The sequence below is a fragment of the Neomonachus schauinslandi genome, chromosome 6 (genome assembly GCF_002201575.2).
Source record: "Neomonachus schauinslandi chromosome 6, ASM220157v2, whole genome shotgun sequence".
Lineage (NCBI taxonomy): Eukaryota > Metazoa > Chordata > Mammalia > Carnivora > Phocidae > Neomonachus > Neomonachus schauinslandi.
Genome location: NC_058408.1, coordinates 37,796,084 through 37,821,020, shown reverse-complemented (window position 1 = coordinate 37,821,020; position 24,937 = coordinate 37,796,084). Strand labels below are relative to the sequence as shown.

The window sequence follows — 24,937 nt, the reverse complement described above, 5'->3', positions numbered from 1 at the left end:
AGGGTCCTGGAATCGAGCCCTGCATCAGGCTCCCTGCTTAGCGGGGAGCCTGCTTCTCCCTCTCCCTCTACTGTTCTCCCCCACTTGTGCCCTCTTGCTCTGTCAAATAAATAAATAAAATCTTTAAAAAAAAAAAAAGATACTACCCTTTCCAACTTGCTATTGTATTAAAGACTACCCACAATTCTCTGAAAAGGCCACTAAAATACTTCTTTTCCAACTGCACATGTGTGCAAAGCTTTTCTTCAAACATGTCAAAATAGCCTATCCCTACAGACTGAATGTAGGATCTGGTAGGAGAATCCGGGGCCTTCTATGAAGCCAGATGTGGAAGATTTTTTGCCCTCTTTAAACGTTAAAAGGGGTCATTGTTCTCACTACATTTATTTTGGAAAATAATTATTTTTCATAAAATGTAATTTTTTAAGATGTAATGAGGTTATTTTTAAATGAATAAAAGTTTTGTTTTAGTTTCTAGTATGATTAATATTAACAGCCATAACTCAGAAAAACAGAAGTTCTTTGGGTTCCTCAATGATTTTTTTTTTTTAGGATTTTATTTATGGGTTGGCACGGGGGGGGGAGAGAGAGAGAGAGAGAGCACAAACAGGGGGAGCGGCAGGCAGAGGGAGCAGCAGGCTCCCCACTGAGCAGGGAGCCCGATGCGGGACTCGATCCCAGGACCCTGGAATCATGACCTGAGCTGAGGGCAGATGCTTAACCAAATGAGCCACCCAGGCATCCCAGGTTCCTCAGTGATTCCTAAGTGTAAAAGAATTCTGAGACCAAAACCTTTGGGATTCACCGCCCTAATCTCTCATCCAGCCTCCAGTCTCAATGACAATTTCCTTAATCGTGACCAACCAGTTTATTTGCATACAGGACTGGCTTCAGGAGGATGTGGAGTGGGCAGCCCCCTGCCAGGTCTGATTTGAATAATATGGTTACCACTCCCTTCCTCCCTAAATATCTTCTCTATTGGCCGCTCTCCAGGACCTCAAACTTTCCTCAGTGATATTCTTTTGATGTAAGTCACTTGAACTTCTCTCTTCAAATCCAAATACTTTTAAGTGGTAATATGGTGCTAGTTACCAATCATTAATGCATAAAAATAGTAGCCAAAACTTGTGAGTGCTGGCTATGTCTTTATGTATTTCTGCTAAATGTTCTTTATGTATAATCTCACTGAAGCTTATAAAGAATGAGCGTTCATCATACCCGATTTTTCAATGAAGAAAGTTATAGGTTGGTTTTATGATATTAATCAGCAAGGCGTTGAGGAAAAAATGACACCTGCTGTGGGGTATCAGGTCCCATACAGGTACATGCTACCAGGAGAAAAAGGGAAAGTCTGCAGCTTAGATGTAGCCATCCCCAGATGGCTCATGCTAGGCACCTATCTGCCCAAGGAGGAGTTAGGCACAAAGGAGAGGAGATTAAGCCCTTGCTACTTTGCTGTTTTCGTCCTGACCCTGGGGGACTTCGTTTCCTTGTGCTCCACAAAACTCCCTCCTTGGCCCACTCTGAAATCTTACAGTCCCTTTCCACTCCCTATGTGTACCTAAGCATCAGAACTTTAAAAAAAAGCCATACAAAATGAACATTAAAAAAATAAATTTATTTCAGGTCTGAAACACTGAAGGACAAGCATACCGACCAATAGTACAAAAAGCAAAAATTAGAACATGAAAGATGACTTAATACAGACAGGCATTCTTCTGGCAATGCTCTGAGTTTATACCCAAACATATTTTTAAAGACATTGCTCCAACATTCACAAAAGCTAGTGTTTGTTTGTTTTGCCACATTTATAAATGCAACAGCTTTTGAAAGCATCCAATTTCTTTCTAAAAGCACTTCATTAAAACTTACACAAGTGTTGGTTACCCAACTCCATTTTCCAAAGATAAGACAGAATTATATGACATTCTTGTTTGACATGTTACAACTTTAACTCAAAATATAGAAAAAATTATCAATCTATTTTGTGTTTTGGAACATAATATTTCATCCTTTTTCTAATCAACAAAGACACACATCACATACGCATACGCTGCTTTTCAGAAACAAAGTAGCCCAACTTTTATCTGTAATTTTTTTCAAAAGCTCAGGAACTCAATAAGTATGTGATTATTTTAAACAATTGATAGTTCACAAATAAAAATAATTATTTAGGAGGGATCTTAGAATATATTTTTGGCCATAAAACCTGTAAGTATCTAAGGAAGTTAATGATTCAGCATATTCTGCCTGCACTATCACCAACTGAATGAAAAAGCAAAAACAGATGTTAAAGTCCCCATATCCACCAAGTATCCATCACAGCTGTTGATCCAATTCTCCAGGGGATTCTTCTCTAGCTAGAATTAAGTTCCTGTGGTTCAGTGATTTGGTCTAGCCCATGACAGACGGCATTTAAGATTCAAAAAAGATCTCTGAGATCAAAGTGAACACATTCATTATATGGATGCCAGCGAGTGACAGGGACAGCTAAAAATAGATCCAGGTCACTGACCCAGAGCTCCTGATTCCCAGCTACGTTCTTCTGGTGACACATTCTCCAGGGTAAGAGTCTATATAATTTACTGTCGTTTGATTACAGAGAATGTTACCATTTCAATATAAAGCAATGCATATAATATGCCCAAATCAGAATTGCTAATTCACTTCAAGAGTATTCAAGTGTATATCTGACTTTTTTTTTTTTTTTTTGGTTGATGTGGACATAATGTAAATATCATGGCTGCTTAGATGTCATTATTGTAAAGATATTTCCCTATCAGCTTACGACAGTCAGGACAGAAACAACATTTAAATTCTCATTGTAAACAAAATGAAGTGGTAGGCACTGTAGAAACACATTTGGTCCTATTTTCCTTACCCTGAGCATGTAACAAAGCAGACTTTTTTCCAACAGCGTGGAGACTATGTACACTCTGGTGAAGAAAAGAATACACTCCCCCCAACACGCCGAGGGAGCACGTACCCGGGCACAGTATTCCTCGAAGGAGAATGATCATACGCATGATAGTGCAGAATGAAGACAGCATTTCCAGAGGTCTCCACTAAATGAGACCTGTGGGCTTCGGTACCACAGATTTATCTCCACAGCCTTCAAGCCAAAGTATTAGGCGTGATGCAAGAAATCACGAAAAAGCCAACAGACACGTAGGATGGCATTTTCTTCCTAGAAAGTTATACACAGGCATATCTTGTTTTACTGTGATTTCATTTACTGCTGTTCACAGATACTGTGTTCTTTTTTTTTTTTAAAAAAACAAATTGGAGGTTTTGTGGCAACCCTGCATCAAGCAAGTCCATTGGTGACATTTTTCCAAAAGTATCTGCTTGCTTGTGTCTCTGTGTCACATTTTGGTAATTCTTGCAGTATTTCAAACTTTGTCATTATTATTCTATTTAGTAGGTAATCTGTGATCAGCAGTTATGACTTGCTGAGAGCTCAGATGATGGTTAGCACTTTTTAGCAAGAGGTCTTTTTTCCTTTAAGGTGTGTACATTGTTCTTTCAGTCTACTGCACACTTAACAGACTACAGAATAGTGTAAACATGACTTTTATGTGGACTGGGAAACCAAAGAATTCATTCGAATCACTTTATGGTGATACTTGCTTTATTCTGAATGGTCTGGAGCTGACCCCGCAATATCGCCAAGGCATGCTTGCATTGAAAAAAAGAGAGTAAACAAGGCAGTGGGTACAAAATCATTCTATTCCAAGTTGGAGTGAAAAAAAACAGTTTTAGCATTTAGGCCATGGTAGGAAGGCAGTGCAGAGAACTCAAGGTAATGAGCCTGTGTCTGGGCTCCTTAGCTTAATTAGAACACGAGTCTAAGACCAAAGTCGTGGGTTCAACGTGTACACAGAATAGTTTTGATGGTCATCGAGAGTACATGTTACAAAGCACTGTTTAACAAGAATAGAAGAAGCCAGAAAAATCTTAGAGGTTCCGTGGAAGTCTCATCCCAGTGCTGTCCTTTGAGGGCTTAGAAGTGCCATGTTGGTACTCCCACTGAGGCCGACTGGACAGTTGGTCAGAATAATGGAAAGGGAGCCAATTAGGGATATATTGCACGCTTGGTTCTAAATGGTATATACTCCTCTGTAACTTAAGGGGATTAGACCTCCACATTATTATTTTAGAAAGCCTCTGACCGTCTATTTTCCATAGAAAAGAAAACACTTCTGGAAAATACACGTCAAGAAGCTTACTTTCTGATCAGCAGTAGGGGATTAACAATGGGATGCTCAGTAGATAAATGGTAGTGTTGATAGGATGTGAGCCGAAGTCTCTTAAGCAAAATCTTGCTTACGTTAACAATGAAGCAAGACAGTAACTATAGTCAGAGGTCACATAATAATTTTCAATTAAGTATCCATCTCCTGTCATGTATAAACCAAGCCTTACTGCTCAACTATCACATGATGTTAACTTCTTCTTTCACCTCAAATTGCCGATTCTGACTGCTTGGACATCATCATAGTTTTGGATTCTTGATCTGTGGGACTATCTTCAACTGGTACCTACAAAAAGAATCAGGAGATAAAAAAAACCTTACAGCATCTGGCATATGCCATTATGACAGATCAACAGTTGGCTCGGGAATACACAATAGCTGACTAGACAGATTAATTTCACACATTTCTCAATAGTATAATCATAAAGATGCTCATTACTTACAGCTTTAATATCACCGTTCACAATTCCTATGTTTATATTGTGTCTTTTGAGATCAGATTTGATTAATGCTGAAACAGAGAAACATCAGTGGAGTTACCAAAGAGTATATATGAATGTATTTTTCTCTAAGCAGTACAGTCTTTTTTGATGTTGTCACATTTAGCACACTGTAGTACCATCATATTCAATAGCATCCTCATAGCATGAAAAAATGCTAGGGACACCTGAGTGGCTCAGTCGGTTAAGCATCTGCCTTCAGCTCAGGTCAGGATCCCGGGGTCCTGGGACTGAGTCCCACATTGGGCTCCTTGCTCATCAGGGAGTCTGCTTCTCCCTCTGCCTGTTCTGCCTGCCACTCCCCCTGCTTGTGCTCTCTCTCTGACAGAGATAAACAAAATATAATAAATAAATAAATAAATAAAATCTTAAAAAAAAAAGAAAAAGAAAAAAATACTAGTGCTTCTCTAAGCCACTAACTTAATTAGCAATTCATTCATTAGTGAACAAATACAGGATGCTAGGAACCAAAGATACAAAGATGAGAAGCACAGTTCTTTCCCTAGAGCACCCTCCAATCTAAGGAAATATTGACATGCAAACGATTATAATACTGCAGGGTCATTGCAACCCCGTAGGTTATTTTTATTTTTATTTTTTTTAATTTTTTTTTTTTTAAAGATTTTATTTATGTATTTCAGAGGGAGAGTGAGAGAGAGAAAGAGCACAAGAGGGGGGAGCGGGAGAGGGAGAAGCAGACTCCCTGCCGAGCAGGGAGCCCGACGCGGGACTCGATCCCGGGACTCCAGGATCATGACCTGAGCCGAAGGCAGTCGCTTAACCGACTGAGCCACCCAGGCGCCCCAACCCCGTAGGTTATGTAGAAGGTGTGGTGGGAGCCTGGGGGGAAAAATGCCTCTGTCAGTCCAGACACAATCACGGAAGGTTTGCCAGAGGAGACACATTTGAATCGAAACTTGGAAAATGAGTAGGAACTTGTCAAGCGATAAGAAGAGAGAGGAAGGCATTCTGGGCAGGCGGGAAATGGTATATGCAAAGAATGTGAGACAGGAGTAGAAGAGCCAAGAATGTGGCACCGGAGGTATCTGGGATCACTGGAGCATCAAGTACAAGGGGAGGAGGCAGGATATGTGGCTTGGTTGGTAGGTACATTGTATAAAAAGAGTTTACACTGCCATCTGAATAGGGAAAAGGAATGCAGAAAGAAATCAGCCAAGGGAGCTAACAGGAGAAGCAACGTGGGTGCAGAAACACTGCTGGACATTAAGCTTTGCTTCTAAATCCATTTTTACATTCATGCGCCCAGACAAACACAAATAAAAGCCCTTTTCTGTGCTCTTTCTCTGGCGGTCGGGCAGGTTGGGTTCTACTCTCGTTCCTGCCCGTGTCTATTCTGATTATCCCTAACAAGGGTAAGAACTGGCTAATCATTCCATGTGCTATTTCCATGACCACACACTATCATAATTGCTGACGTGATTAGGCACGTTCTAGGTGCCAGACACATGCTGGGAGCTTTTCATGAACCACCTCAGTTAATCCATGTAGCAGCCCTGTAGGGCAGACTTTTTGATACCTTGTTATATGAGTGAAAAAAGGAGGATTTGAGAGGTGAAGTAACTTGGCTAAAGTCACACAGCCAGTGAGAAGCAGGTCTGTCCACTCCAGAGTCTTTACCGACTCTTAATACAATGGTTTTGTTTTCTCTGCATAGTGACAGCAGTATTGAAGTTAAAATCTGAAAAATGAATGAATAGATTCATATCCTTGGAAAAAGACAAGTAATATCCTGCTTTTTATCTCTTTTTTCCCCTTGAATTCTGCCAAGCCATTGAGAATCACCAGACATGAAAATTAAATATAAAGACAATATGACATAAGTAATTTTGCCAGGAAAATGCCCTAACTTACCTGTTAAAATGATGCCTAGAAACATCCAAATACAGAGGAAAACATTCCCTGCCCTAGGACCATAGGCTGACGTGAGCTTTCCTTGAGCCAATGTGAACAAAATTCCAAATATCTAAAACAAGAGAAGTAATTGTTAAATTTGCTTCTTTGAAATCAGTGCAATGTTTTCCCCAGAACTTTTCCTAACTATTTCATTCATATGATTTAGCTTCTAGAAACATTGCAAGGTAGAATTTGTCAAACAAGAACGATTTTTAAACTTGTTACCCGCTAGAACAGTCAGCAAACTAGTCATCTCAGATTTGAGAGACATCAGAGGTTTACCTGTGCTGAGGCATTAAGAAGACCAGAGGAAGTACCTTCAGATTCTGGGTAAGTGATTTCAACAGCAAATTCAAAACCCAATGGGAGGTAACCGGTCATGAAGAAACTAGGAAAATAAATCCAGAATTATAGATACAATGAACTGAGGGACAATATCACATACTGAGGCAATCATTCTACTTCTCAGGACTATTCTAGTGATCAGATAATGGAATATTCTGAACTTAACGTAAGGCCCTATTATTATTCACCAATCAGCCCAAGGACAGAAGAACTGAGAAGTAAAGCAGTTTCTAAGGTTTTCTTTTTCTGAGAAAAATTTACCTCTAATTTGCGAAGTCAGTTGTTTTTCTAGCTAAATAAAGTTACCTGGACTAAGGAAGGCTTATCCATTTTTCACTTATCACATATACCAAAAAAAAAAAACAATTTTAAACTACTTCTTTTTAATTTCTAAAGAATTACGCATTTACGTGCACAGGATAGATTCTTTAAAGTTTAAAATATTACAGGACATTTGAATGAACTAAAAATGTACAACCACAGTAGTAATACTTCAGAATTGTAACAGCGTACTATCCATGCCTCCTACAACCCAATGCTTACCCGAGTACCCCTCCAGTAACGAACACGACGGCAATGTGTCCAAGGTCCAACGTGACAGTAAATACAACCATTCCCAAAAAAGACAAAATGTAAACTATCAGAGTAGTCTGTCTAAAACAAAAACAAAATTGTTAGTATTTTGCCTGATTTTCCTAGGTATATAAAAATCACGTCGCTAACCATTGGTCTGTCCATATGGTAATAAATGCCTTGGTTTTCAAGATTGGGTTTCTCTTGTATGGAAAATGTTTCCACCAAAGCATGGACTTTAAAGCTTACATTTAAGCTTCAACAGCAGCAACTGACAAAACTCACACCCTATCCAATGTTCAGACAGGAAGGAATATTCATATGGATCAAATCGTTTCTGTTCCACCAAGTGGGATAGTTCCCTCACTGTATCTCAAGACTGAGTTCAAGTTCTACCTCTTCCAAAATGCCTTTCCTAACCACTGCAGCTTACAACATTGTCTCTTCCTCCAAATTCCCTTATCATCTCAGAATCTAAATAACTGTCACATGACAGACATCTCTTGGGCGTATGACATCTATTTTAGTCTGTTATATTATTATTTCTCATATATGAATGCTTTATTTTCCCCACTTAGACCACAAATGTCTCAAGGACAGGGACCCTATATTGCTTGTCACAATCCCTAGCTGAACTATGGCCACAACACAGGTTTGGTGAATGAATGGCAATTACTCTGAGAATAAAATCAGGACAACAAAGAAGGCATTCCTATGCCTATCAAGTTTTCTAATTCTAAAGTGGATCAAAGGCTAGTAATAACTTTAATGCTTTACATATGTTCCCTTTATCTACAGATTGAATGGGTTTCGCTGTAAGCTACCATTTCACAATAATGAAACCACAGCAAGTGTTGTATTAAATTATAGGAGAGCTATCTTGGAGAATTTCAACATGAGAGGTCTTTGGAAGGGCTAACATAATGATATCAAACATATCTTGTGCCCTGACAGGTACACAGGATACATAGGTGACAGTTCCATATTTCATTCATTCATTCATTTTATTTCATTCCATTCACTTATTCATAGTTCCATTCATTCATTTCTCCCAAGGAGATAGGAAGATTCTGCCTGTTAAAAAATGTAGCTATTCTTGGCTTACAGGCCCAAGATGGCAGCCTAGGAAGACCTTGAATGCATGTCCTCCCACAGACACATAGAATCTACACAGAAAGCAATTCCTCCTGAAGAAGAACTGAAGACTGACTGAACAGTTTCTGCATAATAAAGGGTAGAGGGACCACACAGAGAACAGCAGGAGAGACAGAGACAGGGTGACAGTAGGAACCCCACCATAGACCCAGTGACCTGCAGTCGGGAGAGATATCACTGGGCTGTGCCGTGCAGATTCACCTGCCCTGGGGGCACAGCTAAAAACAAAAACAAAACAACAGTGGTTTAAGGGGCAACTAGACTATGAGTGAAGGAAATCCATTTACTAGCCCTAGAGTGTCTGCCGAACAGTGGGGAAATTGCTGGGACTCACTTTGGAGTTGGAGATCCCGGTAACAGCCACTGTTTACATTGCTCTTCCCCCTTGAGAGACGGGAACAGAGTCCACTAGCCCATACTAGCTCCATCTGTCCTGCAAGGGGAGCCCTGCCAGACTGCATCTGCTCCAGGTCAAGGTGCAGAGCACCCCCACCAGCACTCACTCTAGCTCCAGCCACCCTGCACGGCAGCCAGGGCACAGAGTGCCTACGAATGCCCCAGGGCCCCCCGGCTCACGCCTGCTCCAGGTGCAGCTATTCTGCCAATGTGGACCTGGCATGAAGCCCCTGGGACCACCTGGCCCAAATGTGCTCCAGTCCAGCCCTCCCACCAGGGGGCCTCCAGCATGGAGCACCCCACGACTTCTGGCCTGGACCAAATCCAGCTCTGGCTGATGAGCCTAAGTAGCCAGGCACAGAGTCTACACGGGGGACGTTCCTACATAAGGCCACTCCTTCAAGACCGGAAGCGATACAAACCTCCAGTTATAAAATAAATAAGTCATGGGGATGAAAAGCACAGCATAGGGAATATAGTCAATAATATTATAATCCCTTTGTATGGTGACAGATGGCAGCTACACTTACTGTGGGGGGCACTGAGTAATGAAAATAATCATTCCCCTATGTTTCTTGCAGCATTATTTATGATAGCCAAACTATGGAAGCAGCCCAGGTGTCCACCGATAATGAATGGATAAAGAAGATGTGGTGTATAAATATATAATGGAATATTATTCAGCCATAAAAATGAAATCTTGCCATTTGCAACACTAGGGATGGATCTAGAGAAGAGATCTAGCTATATGAAATAAGTCAGTCAGAGAAAGACAAATACCATGATTTCACTCATATGTGGACTTTAAGAAACAAAACAAACAAACAAAGGAAAAAAAGAGAGAGAATACCAAGAAACAGACTCTTCACTATAGAGAACAAACTGATGGTTACCAGGGGGAGGTGGGTGGGGGGATGGGTGAAACAGGTGACCGAGATAAAGAGCACACTTATCTTGATGAGCACAGAGTAACTATAGAGTTCTTGAATCACTATGCTGCACACCTGCAACTAATATAATATTGTATGTCAACTATACTTCAAATTAAAAAAAAAATAACAAAAAACAAAACCAAAGAAAAAAGCACTACCAACCCCCAGAAGGTCCCCCCAGTCACTGCTTCCCTGCCTCCAAGAGTAACCACTATCTTGACTTCTAACAAATGTGCTTTAGATAAATGAAATCATACATCATAAATATATATACAAATAGCTATTCTTTTAAGGCTCAGTGCAAAAGATGCTGCCCCTGAAGCCCCTTTTCAGTTTCCCAGTTGGTATTCCTAAGTTCTTCTTTTGTATTAGCATTTTGATTATATAAATGTATGATTAATACAGTATTTTCATATTATGTATTATATTATAGTTAAGTGGTGCTACAGTGTGGAGCACTTTAGGCAAAGGCTTTTAAAGACTTTTTCTTCAAGGTTTGATTTATTTATTTATTTTATTATTTTTTTAAGTAAACTCTACATCCGACATGGGGCTCAAGCTCATGACCCTGAGATCAGGAGTCGCATGCTCCAACAGAGCCAGCCAGGCACTCCTACACTAAAACTTCTTACCAAAAATGCCTTATGCTCGATAACAATTTTTTGGTAGGAGAGACAAAATTTTTTGTTTGTTTTTAAGCTTACAACATGAGAAAAGAACAGGATAAAGTCTCTGTCAGAAGTCAAATATTTCTCAGAAAGGGCTTTTGGAGAATAGCAATGAGCCCTTCTAAAGATAGATGTGTGCATGGTTATTATTAGAGGGGAAGAAGCTTCGTAAGGTATCCAAATTCTCAAAGTCGAAATAAGGATGTCCGATAAAATAAGACAATATATAGACTTCATTCAGAAGTGAAGGGAATCTACAAATGTCTAGAATCCAAGTCTTTTAGTAATAATAACACTCTTTAAATTTCTCAAATTAAAAAGCAAAGTTTCCATTAAACCCAGAATACCCTGGGTTGTACACCATACGTTTATCTACTACCACTTACTTGTATGTTTTGGTATGATCTAGCCACAAGCCACAAAGAATAGAGCCTACCATTCCAGCTACTACCAATGTTAGCCCAATCCTTCCAGCATTGATTTCTTCTCCCTTAAAAAAATTTTTCAAAAGAAGTTAATCAGATACTTCTAACTCAAATAGATCTTTCACATTCCCATACCTTTCACAGTCAATGGAAATAATCGGATAAATTAAGCATACAATACAGTAGGAAATTTAGTACATCTGTTAGGGTGAAGGGGGTGGGGGGCAGGACACTCTATTTTCCATATCAAGGACACTCTATTTTCCAACCAGAAAAAAAAAGAAAACCTGAAATGTGGGATAAATAAAAGAAATTTTTCTTGATCCTCCATGGTTAGAAAGTACAATGATTTTTGTTAGAATTCTCAGGTAATTCGCAGAAGTCTGAGGAGATTAATCTGATAGTTTTTACATATTACAACTGTTCTCTCCTTTCAAAAGCTAAGACAGGTAACAGCTTGATATCTACTTCTTTATATTTGGGTTGATTTCCTTTAAAATTGTTTGTTTTTTTTCCCATATAACCAGTCATTTCTTTTAAAAAGTACTGAAGAAAGACAGGCATTGTCACAGCAATAATACCTTCTGCTTTCCATTTTGTGTGTTTTATAAACTGGATTAAAGGGGCGCCTGGGTGGCTCAGTTGGTTAAGCGACTGCCTTCGGCTCAGGTCATGATCCTGGAGTCCCGGGATCGAATCCCGCATCGGGCTCCCTGCTCAGCGGGGAGTCTGCTTCTCCCTCTGACCCTCCTCCCTCTCGTGCTCTCTGTCGCTCATTCTCTTTCACAAATAAATAAATAAAATCTTTAAAAAAAAAATAAAAAATAAAAAATAAAAAAAATAAAATAAAATAAAAAAAAATAAACTGGATTAAATGTATTCTCAATGAAAACAAATGAAAATCTTTTATTTATTTATTTTTTTTAAAGATTTTATTTATTTATTCGTGAGAGACAGAGCGAGACAGAAAGGCAGAGGGAGAAGCAGGCTTCCCGCGGAGCAGGGAGCCCGATGTGGGACTCGATCCCAGGACCCTGAGATCATGACCTGAGCCAAAGGCAGACGTTTAACCATCTGAGCCACCCAGGCACCCAATGAAAATCTTTTAAAGCAACAAGGTCATAAATCTTTTTTTTTTAAGATTTTACTTTTAAATAATTTCTACATCCCATATGGAACCTGAACCTACAATCCTGAGATCAAGAGTTGCACGCTCCACCAACTGAGACAGCCAGGCGCCCAATAAATCTTTAATCTTATGATCATGCTATCAGGATTTACACTGTTTAAGAAACATTCTTGGCCGAGCATGCGACACAGTATAGACAGAAACTTACCTTATAATATGTCAGTATCATTTGATTTAATAATGTTGAGACTGAGTAAAATGCTCCAGTTATGATACCTACAATAATAAACAGAAAATTATAAACGTACCATTTACTAGTTCATAACGTGATATGGAGTACTCTGTGACAATGGTGAACATATAACGTATTTCTCAGACAGCTGCCAGAGAAAACTAAAAACCCTTGCCATTCCATCTCAGACTTTGGAATGATCAATTTAACACCTCAACTTACTAGCGCTTACAATAGTAAAATTCTGTCATTACACCATTTATTATTATTTAGACTCAGCTATGCCAACCATAACTTCTGTCTCCACGCAGAACACTATACAGCAATGAAGCACTGAACAGATGGCTGAGCTCCTACAATGTACTCGAGCTAGTGAATGTTCAAACAGGAGACAGAAACTCTGCCTCAGAGATCTCACCCCTGCATCAAAGACTTCAAGGCAATTAGTAAGATAGTATTAATTACAGAATATTTAAAAAGGAAAAATAAAAAACAGTTGGTTATCAGAAAGCATATGACTAGGTTTGAATCCTGCTGATTCCTGGCACATTTGCAAGACTTTATTTTATTTTTTTAAAAGATTTTATTTATTTATTTGAGAGAGAGAGAGAGAGCATGAGAAGGGAGAGGGTCAGAGGGAGAAGCAGACTCCCCGCTCAGCAAGGAGCCCGATGTGGGACTCGATCCCGGGACTCCGGGATCAAGACCTAAGCCGAAGGCAGTCGCTTAACCAACTGAGCCACCCAGGCGCCCACATTTGTAGGACTTCAGGTAAGCCTCTTAACACAGCGAGGCAAGTTTGTTATTTCTCTCTATTATTAAATACTTCAAGCACAGAATAAAGCGCAGAGAATAATTTAACAAATACCCTTACTCATCACCTAGCTTTGTCAAACATTCACATTTTGCCATCTTTGCTTCAGATTCATTTTTTAGATCTCTAATCCTGTTCTTCTCTCCTATTCTTTCTGAGGTAACCCCAAACCTCATGTTAGTGCTTATCATTTTATCTTATTTACTTTATTTTATTTTAAGATTTATTTATTTATCTTAGAGAGAGAGGGCATAAGTGGGCGAGGGGCCACTGGGACCACCAGTGGGAGGGAGAGAGAGGGGAAGCAGACTCCCCCCTGAGTGGGGAGCCCGACAGGGGGCTGGATTTTAGGAACCTGAGATCATGACCTGAGCCAAAACCAAGAGTCAGACATCTGACTGAGCCATCCAGGTACCCCCAGTGCTTATAATTTTAGATATTAATTATATGTGCATCCATAAATAACAATTAGAATTATTCTGCATGTAATTGAACTATATATAAATAATATATTATTTGTATCTATCTGTAGCTTGCTCTTATCACCCAATATTACAGTTATGAGATTTATCAGAGTTAATACTTTAAATTTTAGTTCATGGGACGCTTGGGTGGCTCAGTCGGTTAAGCATCTGCCCTCAGCTCAGGTCATGATCCCAGGGTCCTGGGATCGAGCCCTGCATTGGGCTCCCTGCTCAGCGGGGAGCCTGCTTCTCCCTCTCCCACTGCCGCTCCCTCTGCTCATGCTCTCTCGCTCTGTCAAATAAATAAATAAAATCTTTAAAAAAAAAACAACCCAGATTTTATTTCTTTATTTGAGAGAGAGAGAGAGAGAAAGCACAAGCAGGGGGAGAAGCTGACTCCCATGCTGAGTAGGGAGCCCAACATGGGGCTTGATCCCAGGACTGGGGGATCATGACCTGAGCCTAAGGCAGATGCTTAACTGACTGAGCCACCCAGGCGTCCCAAGAAATTCTTTTTTTTTTTTTTTTAAGACTTTACCCAATTGTCAGAGAGAGAGAGTGCACAAGCAGGGGGACCGGCAGGCAGAAGAAGCAGGCTCCCTGCTGAGCAGGGAGCCCAATGCGGGACTCGATCCCAGGACGTCGGGATCACGACCTGAGCCAAGGCTGCTCAACTGACTAAGCCACCCAGGCACCCCCAAGAAATTCTTTTAAGAATACTAAAGCCAGCTTCCTATATGTACTTCTAAAACTTGAAAGTTCTAATTTTCACCCTTTGGTCTTTACTCCATTGCAATTCATTTTTTTGATATAGAGAGCTAATTTTATTTTTCCCATATGGATAATCAATTATCCCAGGACAATTTACTATATAGTTTCTCTTATACAAAACATCTAGTTTTCATATATACACGTTCTAGTCATTAGAGCTGTTTGCAAATACAGTAGTCCTCTCTTATCTGCATGGGATTTGTTCCAAGTCCCCCAGAGGATGCCTGAAACTGCAGATAGTACCAAACCCTACATATACCATGTTTTTTCCTGTATATATATATATATATATATATATATATACACACATACATATGGTAAAGGTTAATTTATAAATTAGGCACAGTAAGAGATTAACAACAATACTTAATAATAAAATAGAAAAATCACAGCAATATGCAGTAATAAAGGTTATGTGAATGTGGTCACTCTCAAAATCTTTTTGTACTGTGATTTTTCTTCTTCTTGTGATGATTTGAGATGACAAAGTGCCTATGTGATGAGATGAGGTGGGGTGAATGACACAAGCTGTGTGATGTAGGGTCAGGCTACTGTTGACCCACTGTAATAGGTCAGAAGGAGGAGCATCTGCTTCCTGACTGTGGTTGACCATGGGTAACTGAAACCAGAGAAAGTGAACTAGGACTATGAGGATCGTTGTATTCTAGTTTTTCTCTTTCCAGACACTTACATGGCCATTTGACTTTAGATGTGAGCAAAAGCGACATTTCCCACTTGCTGCCCTAGTAATCATAATAGCATGTGCAAAGATGTCATTCTGGGTCCCTGAGTTAACTCTGGTGAGCAGCACCTTGCTGCCAATTCACATTGAACATGCAGGACTGACTGGCAGTAAGTAAATTTTTGACGTGTTAGGGCGCTGAGATTCTTTATTAGCAGAATTTCATTGCTATCATACGAACTAGCCTGCAAATGGATACAGAAAAGTAGGTCACTGGGATTGCTACTCTGTTCCAGTAATCTAATAGTCTATCCCTTGATTATATGTGGCATCTTAATTATCATTGTTTTATAAATTCTGGTATCCGAGAATGTGTCCCTCACTTTGTTCTTCATTGACATTATCTTTGTTGTTCTTGGCCCTTACTTCTTTTGCAGGAATTTTACAAGTAGTCAAGTTCCCTTACAAACCCTGTCTAAATGGAAGATTGCAGGATGAGACATACAGCTGTCTAAAGATCGTATCAAAAAACCCTGAGTAACTGGCCTTGGTTGCTCACTTCCCACTGAGTTCAGATATATGTAGGGACCCAGCGTGGTTAGCCTGAGGAGGCCAAGGAAAACAGGTCTAAGGGTACTCCACTGCACTCTACCCTATGCTGATCTTGCATCTATTCCAGACTGGAGTAAAGATAGCAAGAGTGAGGATAAAGGATCATAAGAGCAAGAAATACTGTTATCTGAGCCTAGACTATTTGTCTGAGTTTCAGACAGCAAATAGCAAGAGTGGCATTGTGAAGGATCGCGTTTTCTCCAAATAGCCTTACCTCAAGAAAATGTTACCTTTGACTATTTGGTTCCTAAGTTTTGGACACTGTATATAATCCTGAAAACCTGTCCTAGGAGTATAGTCCCTATCTAGACTATCCCATGTGCAAGTCTGCTCCAACTTTATATTTTAAATTTTTTTTTAAAGATTTTATTTATTTATTTGTCAGAGAGAGGCAGCAAGAGAGGGAACACAAGCAGGGGGAGTGGGAGAGGGAGAAGCAGGCTTCCCGCCAAGCAGGGAGCCCGATGTGGGGCTCGATCCCAGGACCCTGGGATCATGACCTGAGCCGAAGGCAGACGTTTAACGACTGAGCCACCCAGGCGCCCCTCCAACTTTATATATATAATACTAGTCATGCAGGGAGACAGGTGCACTGTCAAAAGGTGTGATGTGACTCACTCATTCAAAACCATGATCCCCAACTAGGCACCCCTTCAGTAAAGAATATGAGGTCAAGAAAGTTTTCCAACTCTCCTGGGGAACTCTCCACAGTGTTTCCCAATGCCTTCTTTCTGAATTTTTTTTTTTTTTTGAAGATTCATTTATTTATTTTAGAGACTAAGTGAGGCAAATGTTAAGCCAGCTCTTGTAGGGCTGCTTAAGGGGAAAAAGGAGTACATTTCAGGTAAAAGGAATAATGGCACAAAATTACAGAGACTAGAATTCACAGCATATATGCCCGTGGAGGCATGTTTGTGTGTGTGAACGTTTGTCTGTGACAAGGGGCTAGTTATAAATTGGCTCAAAGAAAGTCTTATCTTGGGAGTCAGGGAGAGATAAAGAAGGTAGGAGTCTTTCTTCCTTAAACGACAGGCTACGGAAATGAATTTGCTCTTACAGATAATAACCGCCCACTGTATTTTCTCTACTTCCTAGTTATGTGTTTTAGGTTTAAGCTAACCAGTGGAGGGAACCAGCAAAATTAAGAAAAGGAATTATGGCATGGTGAAGTATTTAATGATGATAGGATATAACATCTGGGATTTGCTTAAAAATATTCCAGGGAAAAAAAAATTCCAGGAAAAAAGTAGAAGAAAGAGATAAAGCAAGAATAGTGAAATGTTGACCATTGCAGCTGGGTGATGATAGGTACCTAGGAATTCACTACATTAAATGTTTTATTTTTGTGTTCAATTATTTTCCCTGAAAAAGAAAAAAAAAAAGATCAAGTAACCATGGTAAAGGGGTGAGTGAGCATTTAGGTCAGGGCATAATTTGTTATAACCCATAAAACAGTTATGTACTAGGGTGTGTGCTCCCAAAAAGATGTCAAGAAGAGAAAGAACAGCAGTGAGTGACTTCTGAAGACAAGTAAGACAGAAATAGGGGGTGTTGGCAGTTATTATAAATGGTGTTGATATAAAAAAAAAAAAAAAGAATAAACTGTCAGCAAACTCTGAATGGAACCAAACGGGTTGGTGCCTGCAGTCAAACCTACAGCATCAGAGTGAGTATCTGTCAGCTATCATGAAATACCTAGAAGGATAAGAATTGTTTTTCAAGTTAGAACTGGTTAAGGTGATCGCATTAATGTCTAGTTTTGACTGGGTGGTCAAAACAGATGCCAATTTGCACTGGAGCAGAGAAAGGAATTGTTGATGACATTTCCCATATGCTTACAGCAGTTTATGAAGGACTTAAAATAACACGGTGTAAACAAAAAAGAAGGCAGTGCTTGTCTATTATACTTTATTTAAAAAACATAACAAATTAGATTAAGAAATTATTAAGAAATTGGATTAAGAAATTTTGCTTTTAGTTCAAAATTTAAGTTTATGACTATGCCATCCTTATTTTTAGAGTTAACAAACCTATCTCATTACTTAAAGCTCAATCCACTAGATTAAATGAAAAGAATCTACAATGCTCCGAGTTTTATACAGAAATCAAAGTAAAAGAAAACCACTTACCATAAGTGATCAAGAGAAGGACAAAAGGAATGTTTCTAAATAGGTTCCTTATTGATTTCTTATAGGAGTATTCAGCAGGGGAACTTTTTTGAAGAACTGCTTGAGCCTGACTCGGTGGATACTGAGGTTTTTCTTTGAATGCTGGAAACACACATGGAAAGGTAATTAAATACATGGATCTTCCTTAGTGAGCAGACTAAATCAGTTTAAGCTTAAAGAGGTAGTGAAGGTCTTATAGTGAGTCTTTCATTTTCATGAATTTCTGAAGAATATCCTCTCAGTCCTCTGAAGCGGACTACAACTCAGAGATTTGGTCAATTCACATAACTGCAAAACCATCTCAATAATATGTCACAACCTTGCCCACTGATTAGTCCATTCTTAGTTAAGCAAGATTAATTTTTATTCTAGTAAGTATTCAACAATTCCATTTCTAAACTTAGTTCAACTTGTAATTACAGGTGACATCAGAGATGAGCAAACCGGGCTATGTTACCTTTTAGAGGACTGTCCTGAGTTAGTAACTGTTTTCTTCTACTATTTGCTACAAAATTTATCATCTGATCTAATTAGATATGATTTCTAGAATTGAAAAGGTCCAGGTAAGATTCACGGGAGCAGAGCTCACCAAAACATCGATTAATTAGGATATACTGAAAACTTATCAAACTAAAACAGACTTCTATTTTTACAGGTGTCACAACTAATTCAAGAGGAGACATACTCATGAATATTTACTTTTGAATGTTCTTATATCGGAGGACTGGTAGACACAAAATGTTTAAGTTGTTGCAATCCCTTCCCTTCGTTCACCCTATCTGCTCCTTGCACTGTTGAGGATGCCTGTTTCCTTTCCTGAAAGTCTCTTTGGGTCCTAGTTAAGATAGGAGATATCTCTTTTTGTTAATAGTGGCAATACACAACTCACGCGGTTGTAAAACAAAGTTTCAGAAAGTAAAAACCGTGCTTATAAGGTAATCATGGGGATTGAGTCTTCAGTCTCTTACTAGGTTCTTATTTACTCTGGTAAAGTAAGTATAAGTGGCTCAGATTTGAACTCAAATGCAAAGAGAAAACAATGCCTATTAGTCTTCAACTCCACTGAATTTATTTTCTGAAGACATGTGTCATCTTTTCGTTTCAGGTAGTCATCTGCCCTGTTGGACAAAATCAGACCCGTATCTATCAGCTACACAATACACTAAAGTTGGGTGTCAGTCTATACGAAGAAAAGGAAACAGAGGAACAGAAAGCCACTGGTCTATGACCCTGTTTACTCTGCGTTGCTTCCTTTAAAAGGATGGAATATGGCTTTTTCTTTCTCCTTTGAAACTGGAAAACAATAGCCTTCTTCTTTCTTCTCCCCACCAAAAATGTATGCCAATAAAATAACTAACTACTGGGGCCCCTGGCTGGCTGAGTCAGTAGAGCATGCGACTCTTGATCTCGGGGTCCCACACTGGGCAGAGAGCTTACATAAATAATAATAATAATAATAATAATAATAATAATAAACTATTCAAGCAGTTATTCTCCAAAGTAGCCAAAGGATTTTGGGGCACCACATTCAAACCTTTTCTCCCATGATGAATAAGAAGGAAATCTATGTGTTTAAGACTACTTCTACTTTTGGAATTAAATAATAACATTATCTTTTGATTTCATTATTTGTCCCTGTATGATTCAAGCAGACATTCCACATATTAACTTATTACAAGATATGTAGAGGTTTGAATACTGGCTCTGCCTCATATCTTTGTATAACTCAGAAGAAGTCAATTCCTGTCTCTCAACTATAGCTTTCTCATACATAAAATGGAAATAACAAGTTGTCATGAGGATTATATGATATAATATATGCAAAATAATCTTGTAATTATTGAATGCTACACAGAATACAGTGTCATTTTCAGGAATACTTGTTTTTTTTTTTTAAAGATCCATCTATTTATTTGAGAGAGAGAGCACAAGCAGGGGGAGAGAGAGAGGGAGAAGCAGACTCCCTCTGAGTGCAGAGCTCAACATGGGGCTCGATCCCAGGACTCTGAAATCATGACTTGAGCTGAAGTCAGATGTTTAACCGACTGAGCCACCCAGGTGCCCCCAGGAATACCTACTTTTAAAAGTCAGAGACTTTATCTCAGGGGCTTGAAATTCTTATAGACTAAGTAAAACATATTTCTGTTAAATGTTTGCAATAGCAGTCTATCTATAAATATCCTGAATATAAGAATCAAAAGTAGAATTATACATACATGTTATATACTCATGTGTTTAAGTACCTTAACATTAAATATTTTGATTGCCTTTACTTCTGGTTTCTCTCATCCACTCACATTAGTGAATCAGGAAGGTAAGGATTTTTTTTTTTTTTTTTTAGATTTTATTTATTTGAGAGAGAGAGACAGAGATAGTGAGAGAGCACAAGTGGGGAGGAGAGGGAGAAGCAGGCTTCCCGCCGAGCAGGGAGCCCGATGCGGGCTCGATCCCAGGACCCTGGGACCATGACCTGAGCCGAAGGCAGACGCTTAACCGACTGAGCCACCCAGGCGCCCCAGGAAGGTAAGGATTTTAATTTGCACATTTGAGTTACGTGATAGAGTTTACTGCCCTCCTGCACAAGGACAGCTTTCAAACACAACTGCATTACCACTTATACAAGCGGAATTTGAACTGGAACAAAAACAAGACTAATTAAAAATTAAAATGCTGTATTTTTATATATAACATTTTAAATATGGAGTTAGGGTACCTAGGCTCAAATTTCATCTTCAGTATTCCCTGTGACCATGGATAGATTACATCTACTTCAATTCTATGTCCTAATTTCCTCATCTATTAAATGGGAATGGGAATAGTACCGCCCTCGTATGGCTGTGAGGATTAGATGACACAGTATGTAGTATGCCTACTTTAAACATGTTTGGTACTTACCAAACCACCAAATGTTAGAGGCCACAGTCGTGCGGGGTATGAAGAACGAGGTATTAGTGTGAGATCTGGTGGAAGGCTTGGGTTAATTCCTAGATAATGCTAGATGGATTACATTCATGAATAAGCTCCATGAGGGAGGGCAATAGGGTTACCTGGCATGAAGCCTCAAGATAGTATTTTTGAAAGAGTGCTAATACCGGGCGCCTGGGTGGCTCAGTTGGTTGAGTGACTGCCTTCAGCTCAGGTCATGATCCCAGGGTCCTGGGATCGAGTCCCACATCAGGCTCCCGGCTCAGCGGGGAGCCTGCTTCTCCCTCTGACCCTCTCCTCTCTCATGCTATTTCTCTCTCGCTCGCTCTCTAATAAATAAATAAATAAAATCTTTAAGAAGAAAAAAAAAGAGTGCTGAATACCAATTTAGTATATGTCACATTGCTGAAAAGCAACAGCAAAGCCAAATTACTTTATAAAATTTGGTTGGGCTTCCAAAGTATTTATGGGAAGTATTCAGAGGGAAGTAGGATTGTCTCTTAGTAATTAAGGACCTTTAAAATAATCCCTATCTTCCTCAATACCAAATATTTGAGCATAAGGAAAAGAGATAAATTTTTTTTGTTTAAATGTCACGATTTTCAACCCAAGACATTCATGTCACAACTGTATATTATCTTGCTTTTATACTATGCTTGGTATCATAAGGTTAAGACTGCAGGTCACCAAGCAAAACTTGACAGTGAGCCCTTTCTTCCCTGCTCCATCTCCACGGTCTCCTCAGAAGCTAGGAGTGCATAAATAAGTAATAATGTACATGAATAGGTCTCTTTTAATTTCTCAAGTAACACAGGTGCTATGTCAAAGGTCAACCTATTATTACTGCCTTTTTGTCCCCTTCCTTTCACAAATAAAAATCTTGTATTTGTTGGGGCGCCTGGGTGGCTCAGTCATTAAGCATCTGCTTTCGGCTCAGGTCATGATCCCAGGGTCCTGGGATCGAGCCCCACATCGGGCTCCCTGCTCCGCGGAAAGCCTGCTTCTCCCTCTTCCACACCCCCTGCTTGTGTTCCTCTCTTGCTGTGTCTCTCTCTGTCAAATAAATAAATAAAATCTTATATTTGTAGCATCTCATATAGATATGCTTAAACACATGTGTCATATATATGATTTCACATGTATAGTATCTTATATTTTTCCAAAGAGATAAAGCCATGAAAGACAATAAAAAAAGGAAAACCAGAATTGATGTGAAGATACACAAGCAATCATAGGAAGGTGGATTTTACATTTTAATAATCCCTATTGCTAATAGAGGATCCATTTATACAAAACATATACAAACTATATGTCATTTAGCAAATCAAATATGGATACCAGAGAAGTAGACTTAAGAGTTTGTTTTTTAAAAAATACACAGTTGAGGGGCACCTGGGTGGCTCAGTCATTAAGCGTCTGCTTTCGGCTCAGGTCATGATCCCAGAGTCCGGGGATCGAGCCCCGCATCGGGCTCCCTGCTCCACGGGAAGCCCGCTTCTCCCTCTCCCACTCCCCCTGCTTGTGTTCCCTCTCTCGCTGTCTCTCTCTCTGTCAAATAAATAAAAATTAAAAAAATATATATATATAGTTGACCCTTGAACAACATCGGGGTTAGGGGCACCAATCCCCCACACAGCTGAAAATTCATGTATAACTTTTGACTCCCCAAAAACTTAACAACTAGTAGCCTACTGTTGACCAGAAGCCTTACTGATAACATAGTCAATTGACTCATATTTTGTATGTTATACAAAACAGTGAAGGGGTGCCTGGGTGGCTCAGACGGTTAAGCATCTGCCTTCGGCTCAGGTCATGGTCCCAGGGTCCTGGGATCGAGTCCCGCATCGGGCTCCCTGCTCCTTGGGAGCCTGCTTCTCCCTCTGCTTCTCTCTCTCTCTCTCTGTCTCTCATGAATAAATAAATAAAATCTTTAAAAAATAAAACAAAAAACCAGTGTTACACACTGTCTTCTCAAAATAAAGTAAGCTAGAGAAAAGAAAATCTTACTAATAAAGTCATAAGGAAAATACTTTTACAGTACTATAAAAAAAAATCCATGTATAAATGGACACATGCAGCTCAAACCCATGTTGTTCAAGGGTCAACCGTAGATTTCTTTTAAAACTTTGTTAAACTGCGGAAATAGTACAGGGATAATTTGTCCTTTTCCAATAGTCTATACACAGCAAAAATGTCACCCCCTAATTGAAACATAGAAACCAACCACGAGTAGATTTGGCATGTCAGAATACTTTCTATGCTACCAAGAGAGTATTTTTTTCATTATCTGAAGGGAAATTAAATGTATGGGCAGTTCATCTATGAAGGCAGTCTCTATCAGAACAGTCTTCAACCTACATGCCTTTGAAAACCAAGGATTTCCTATCTGGAGATCACAAAATTTGAATTTTTCATTACTATGATAGCCATGGTAAAAATTAATCTTACACATTTTAAAGCTCCAGCTATCATGCAATTTAATGTAAATATTAATGATTAAAAGATGGCCTTTCAACTTTAAAGTTGCTCTCTTCCTCAAATCAAGTTACAATACCCTGAGTGCCCAAAGGGCAATATTCCAGTTATGTTAGCAACCACATTACTTAAAAAAACCTGTCCTTCGCCCTGCAAGCAAACTTGTTTCCCATTAAAAATAAACTTTAAAAAGCAGACCTTCCCAAATCTTCTTCCAAACTGATGATGTGGCTGCTTGCAGCTGATTTTGACTGACTGCTTCAAGAGACAGGCCCAGACGAGAGGACTCAGGGACGGGTGGAGAGAACAGTGCTTTGCTGAAGTGGTCTAACAAGCTCTGCTGAGCAGCTGAACAGCTTGCCACTGCCCAGGATCGTTCACTGGTCAACATGTTCGGATCCAGTTAATTGTTAAAATGGGGATCCTTGGAAGGATTTCTCATTAAAAAAGAGAAAAAGGTTGGTAGCCTCTTTGCATCATTTCCAAGCATAACAAGAATTTGTTCCTGGCTATGTTAGCATCAGCTGCAGAACACGTAGAGGAAGATGCAAACAGGAGGCAGGTAGCATGTTGGAAACAACAGTTATCCAGGTAGAAAAGTTAGTAGGGAGAGAAATTAAATGAGTTAGTCTTCAAACCCTTTGCGATACTAATATAGATATAGCTGCCCATAACACATCCCTAGGGGTGTAGCATTCATTATCTGAACAGGTGCAACAGCAAGAATGAAACAGGCAAATAGCAAAAGGAGATATTATCATGAAAATGTTCAGGGTCAGCTATTTTTATTTCTGTATGTTTGCCATGCATTTATCTATTTAAGCAATAGGGAAAGTAATTTGCTTACCAATTACTGTTAAAAGACATAAAAATGTGGCGATGGCTGATGTTCCATAAAACATGGTACTGATATTACAAGCCAGAAGATCTGTGTTATTCTGTGTGTTGGGCACTAAAACCGGTGGTAGCAAAAAGCCAACTGCAGTTCCAAGCTGTAAAATAAACAATCCTGTTAATAGCTATTATTAGTAAGAGGGAAAAAAAAAGGACATACTGGCAATTAATATAGAGAAGAACAGCTAGTGTATTTAAGGTGTAAGGTGTACATTCTAAAGCACCATGTTCTGGGATGCTGGGCTGGCTCAGTTGGAGGAGCAAGGGACTCTTGATCTCGGGGTCGTGAGTTCGAGCCCCACACACCATGTAGAGTTTACCCAAATAAATAACTATTTTTTAAAAAAACCCACCATGTTCTAATGTTTGTTTTTTTGTTTTTTACTACAGTACTGTTAAATGGTAGTTGCTCCTACTATTGGAATGATTCTGCTGTAAAGATGTAAGATACCCTTCTTACCTTTTAGATGCTTGCAATCAAAAAGAAGAATAACAATATGCAGAGTAAGGCTGAGAAAAGATGATATATAGAACGGGAGAAAATAGTTGCAAATCCTAGGTCGAAGAAGGGTCTACCATCTAGAATATATAGAGAACTCTCACAACAA

The 24,937-nt window shown here is 39.3% G+C and overlaps 1 protein-coding gene across 1 annotated transcript in view; it reads right to left on the bottom strand.

Annotated features, from left to right (window-relative positions):
• Positions 1–3,291: 3,291 nt before the first annotated feature.
• FLVCR1 (FLVCR heme transporter 1) overlaps positions 3,292–24,937 on the bottom strand; it is a 27,081-nt gene continuing 5,435 nt past the window's right edge. Inside the window, exons 2-10 of the mRNA XM_021682551.1 lie at positions 24,283–24,427; positions 17,997–18,137; positions 12,501–12,568; positions 11,125–11,228; positions 7,558–7,668; positions 6,952–7,057; positions 6,628–6,739; positions 4,699–4,766; positions 3,292–4,541 (exon numbers count right to left, since the gene is read on the bottom strand). Coding sequence (XP_021538226.1) covers positions 4,464–4,541; positions 4,699–4,766; positions 6,628–6,739; positions 6,952–7,057; positions 7,558–7,668; positions 11,125–11,228; positions 12,501–12,568; positions 17,997–18,137; positions 24,283–24,427 — 933 coding nt within the window. The 3' untranslated portion in view covers positions 3,292–4,463. The remainder of the gene's footprint in view (positions 4,542–4,698; positions 4,767–6,627; positions 6,740–6,951; positions 7,058–7,557; positions 7,669–11,124; positions 11,229–12,500; positions 12,569–17,996; positions 18,138–24,282; positions 24,428–24,937) is intronic.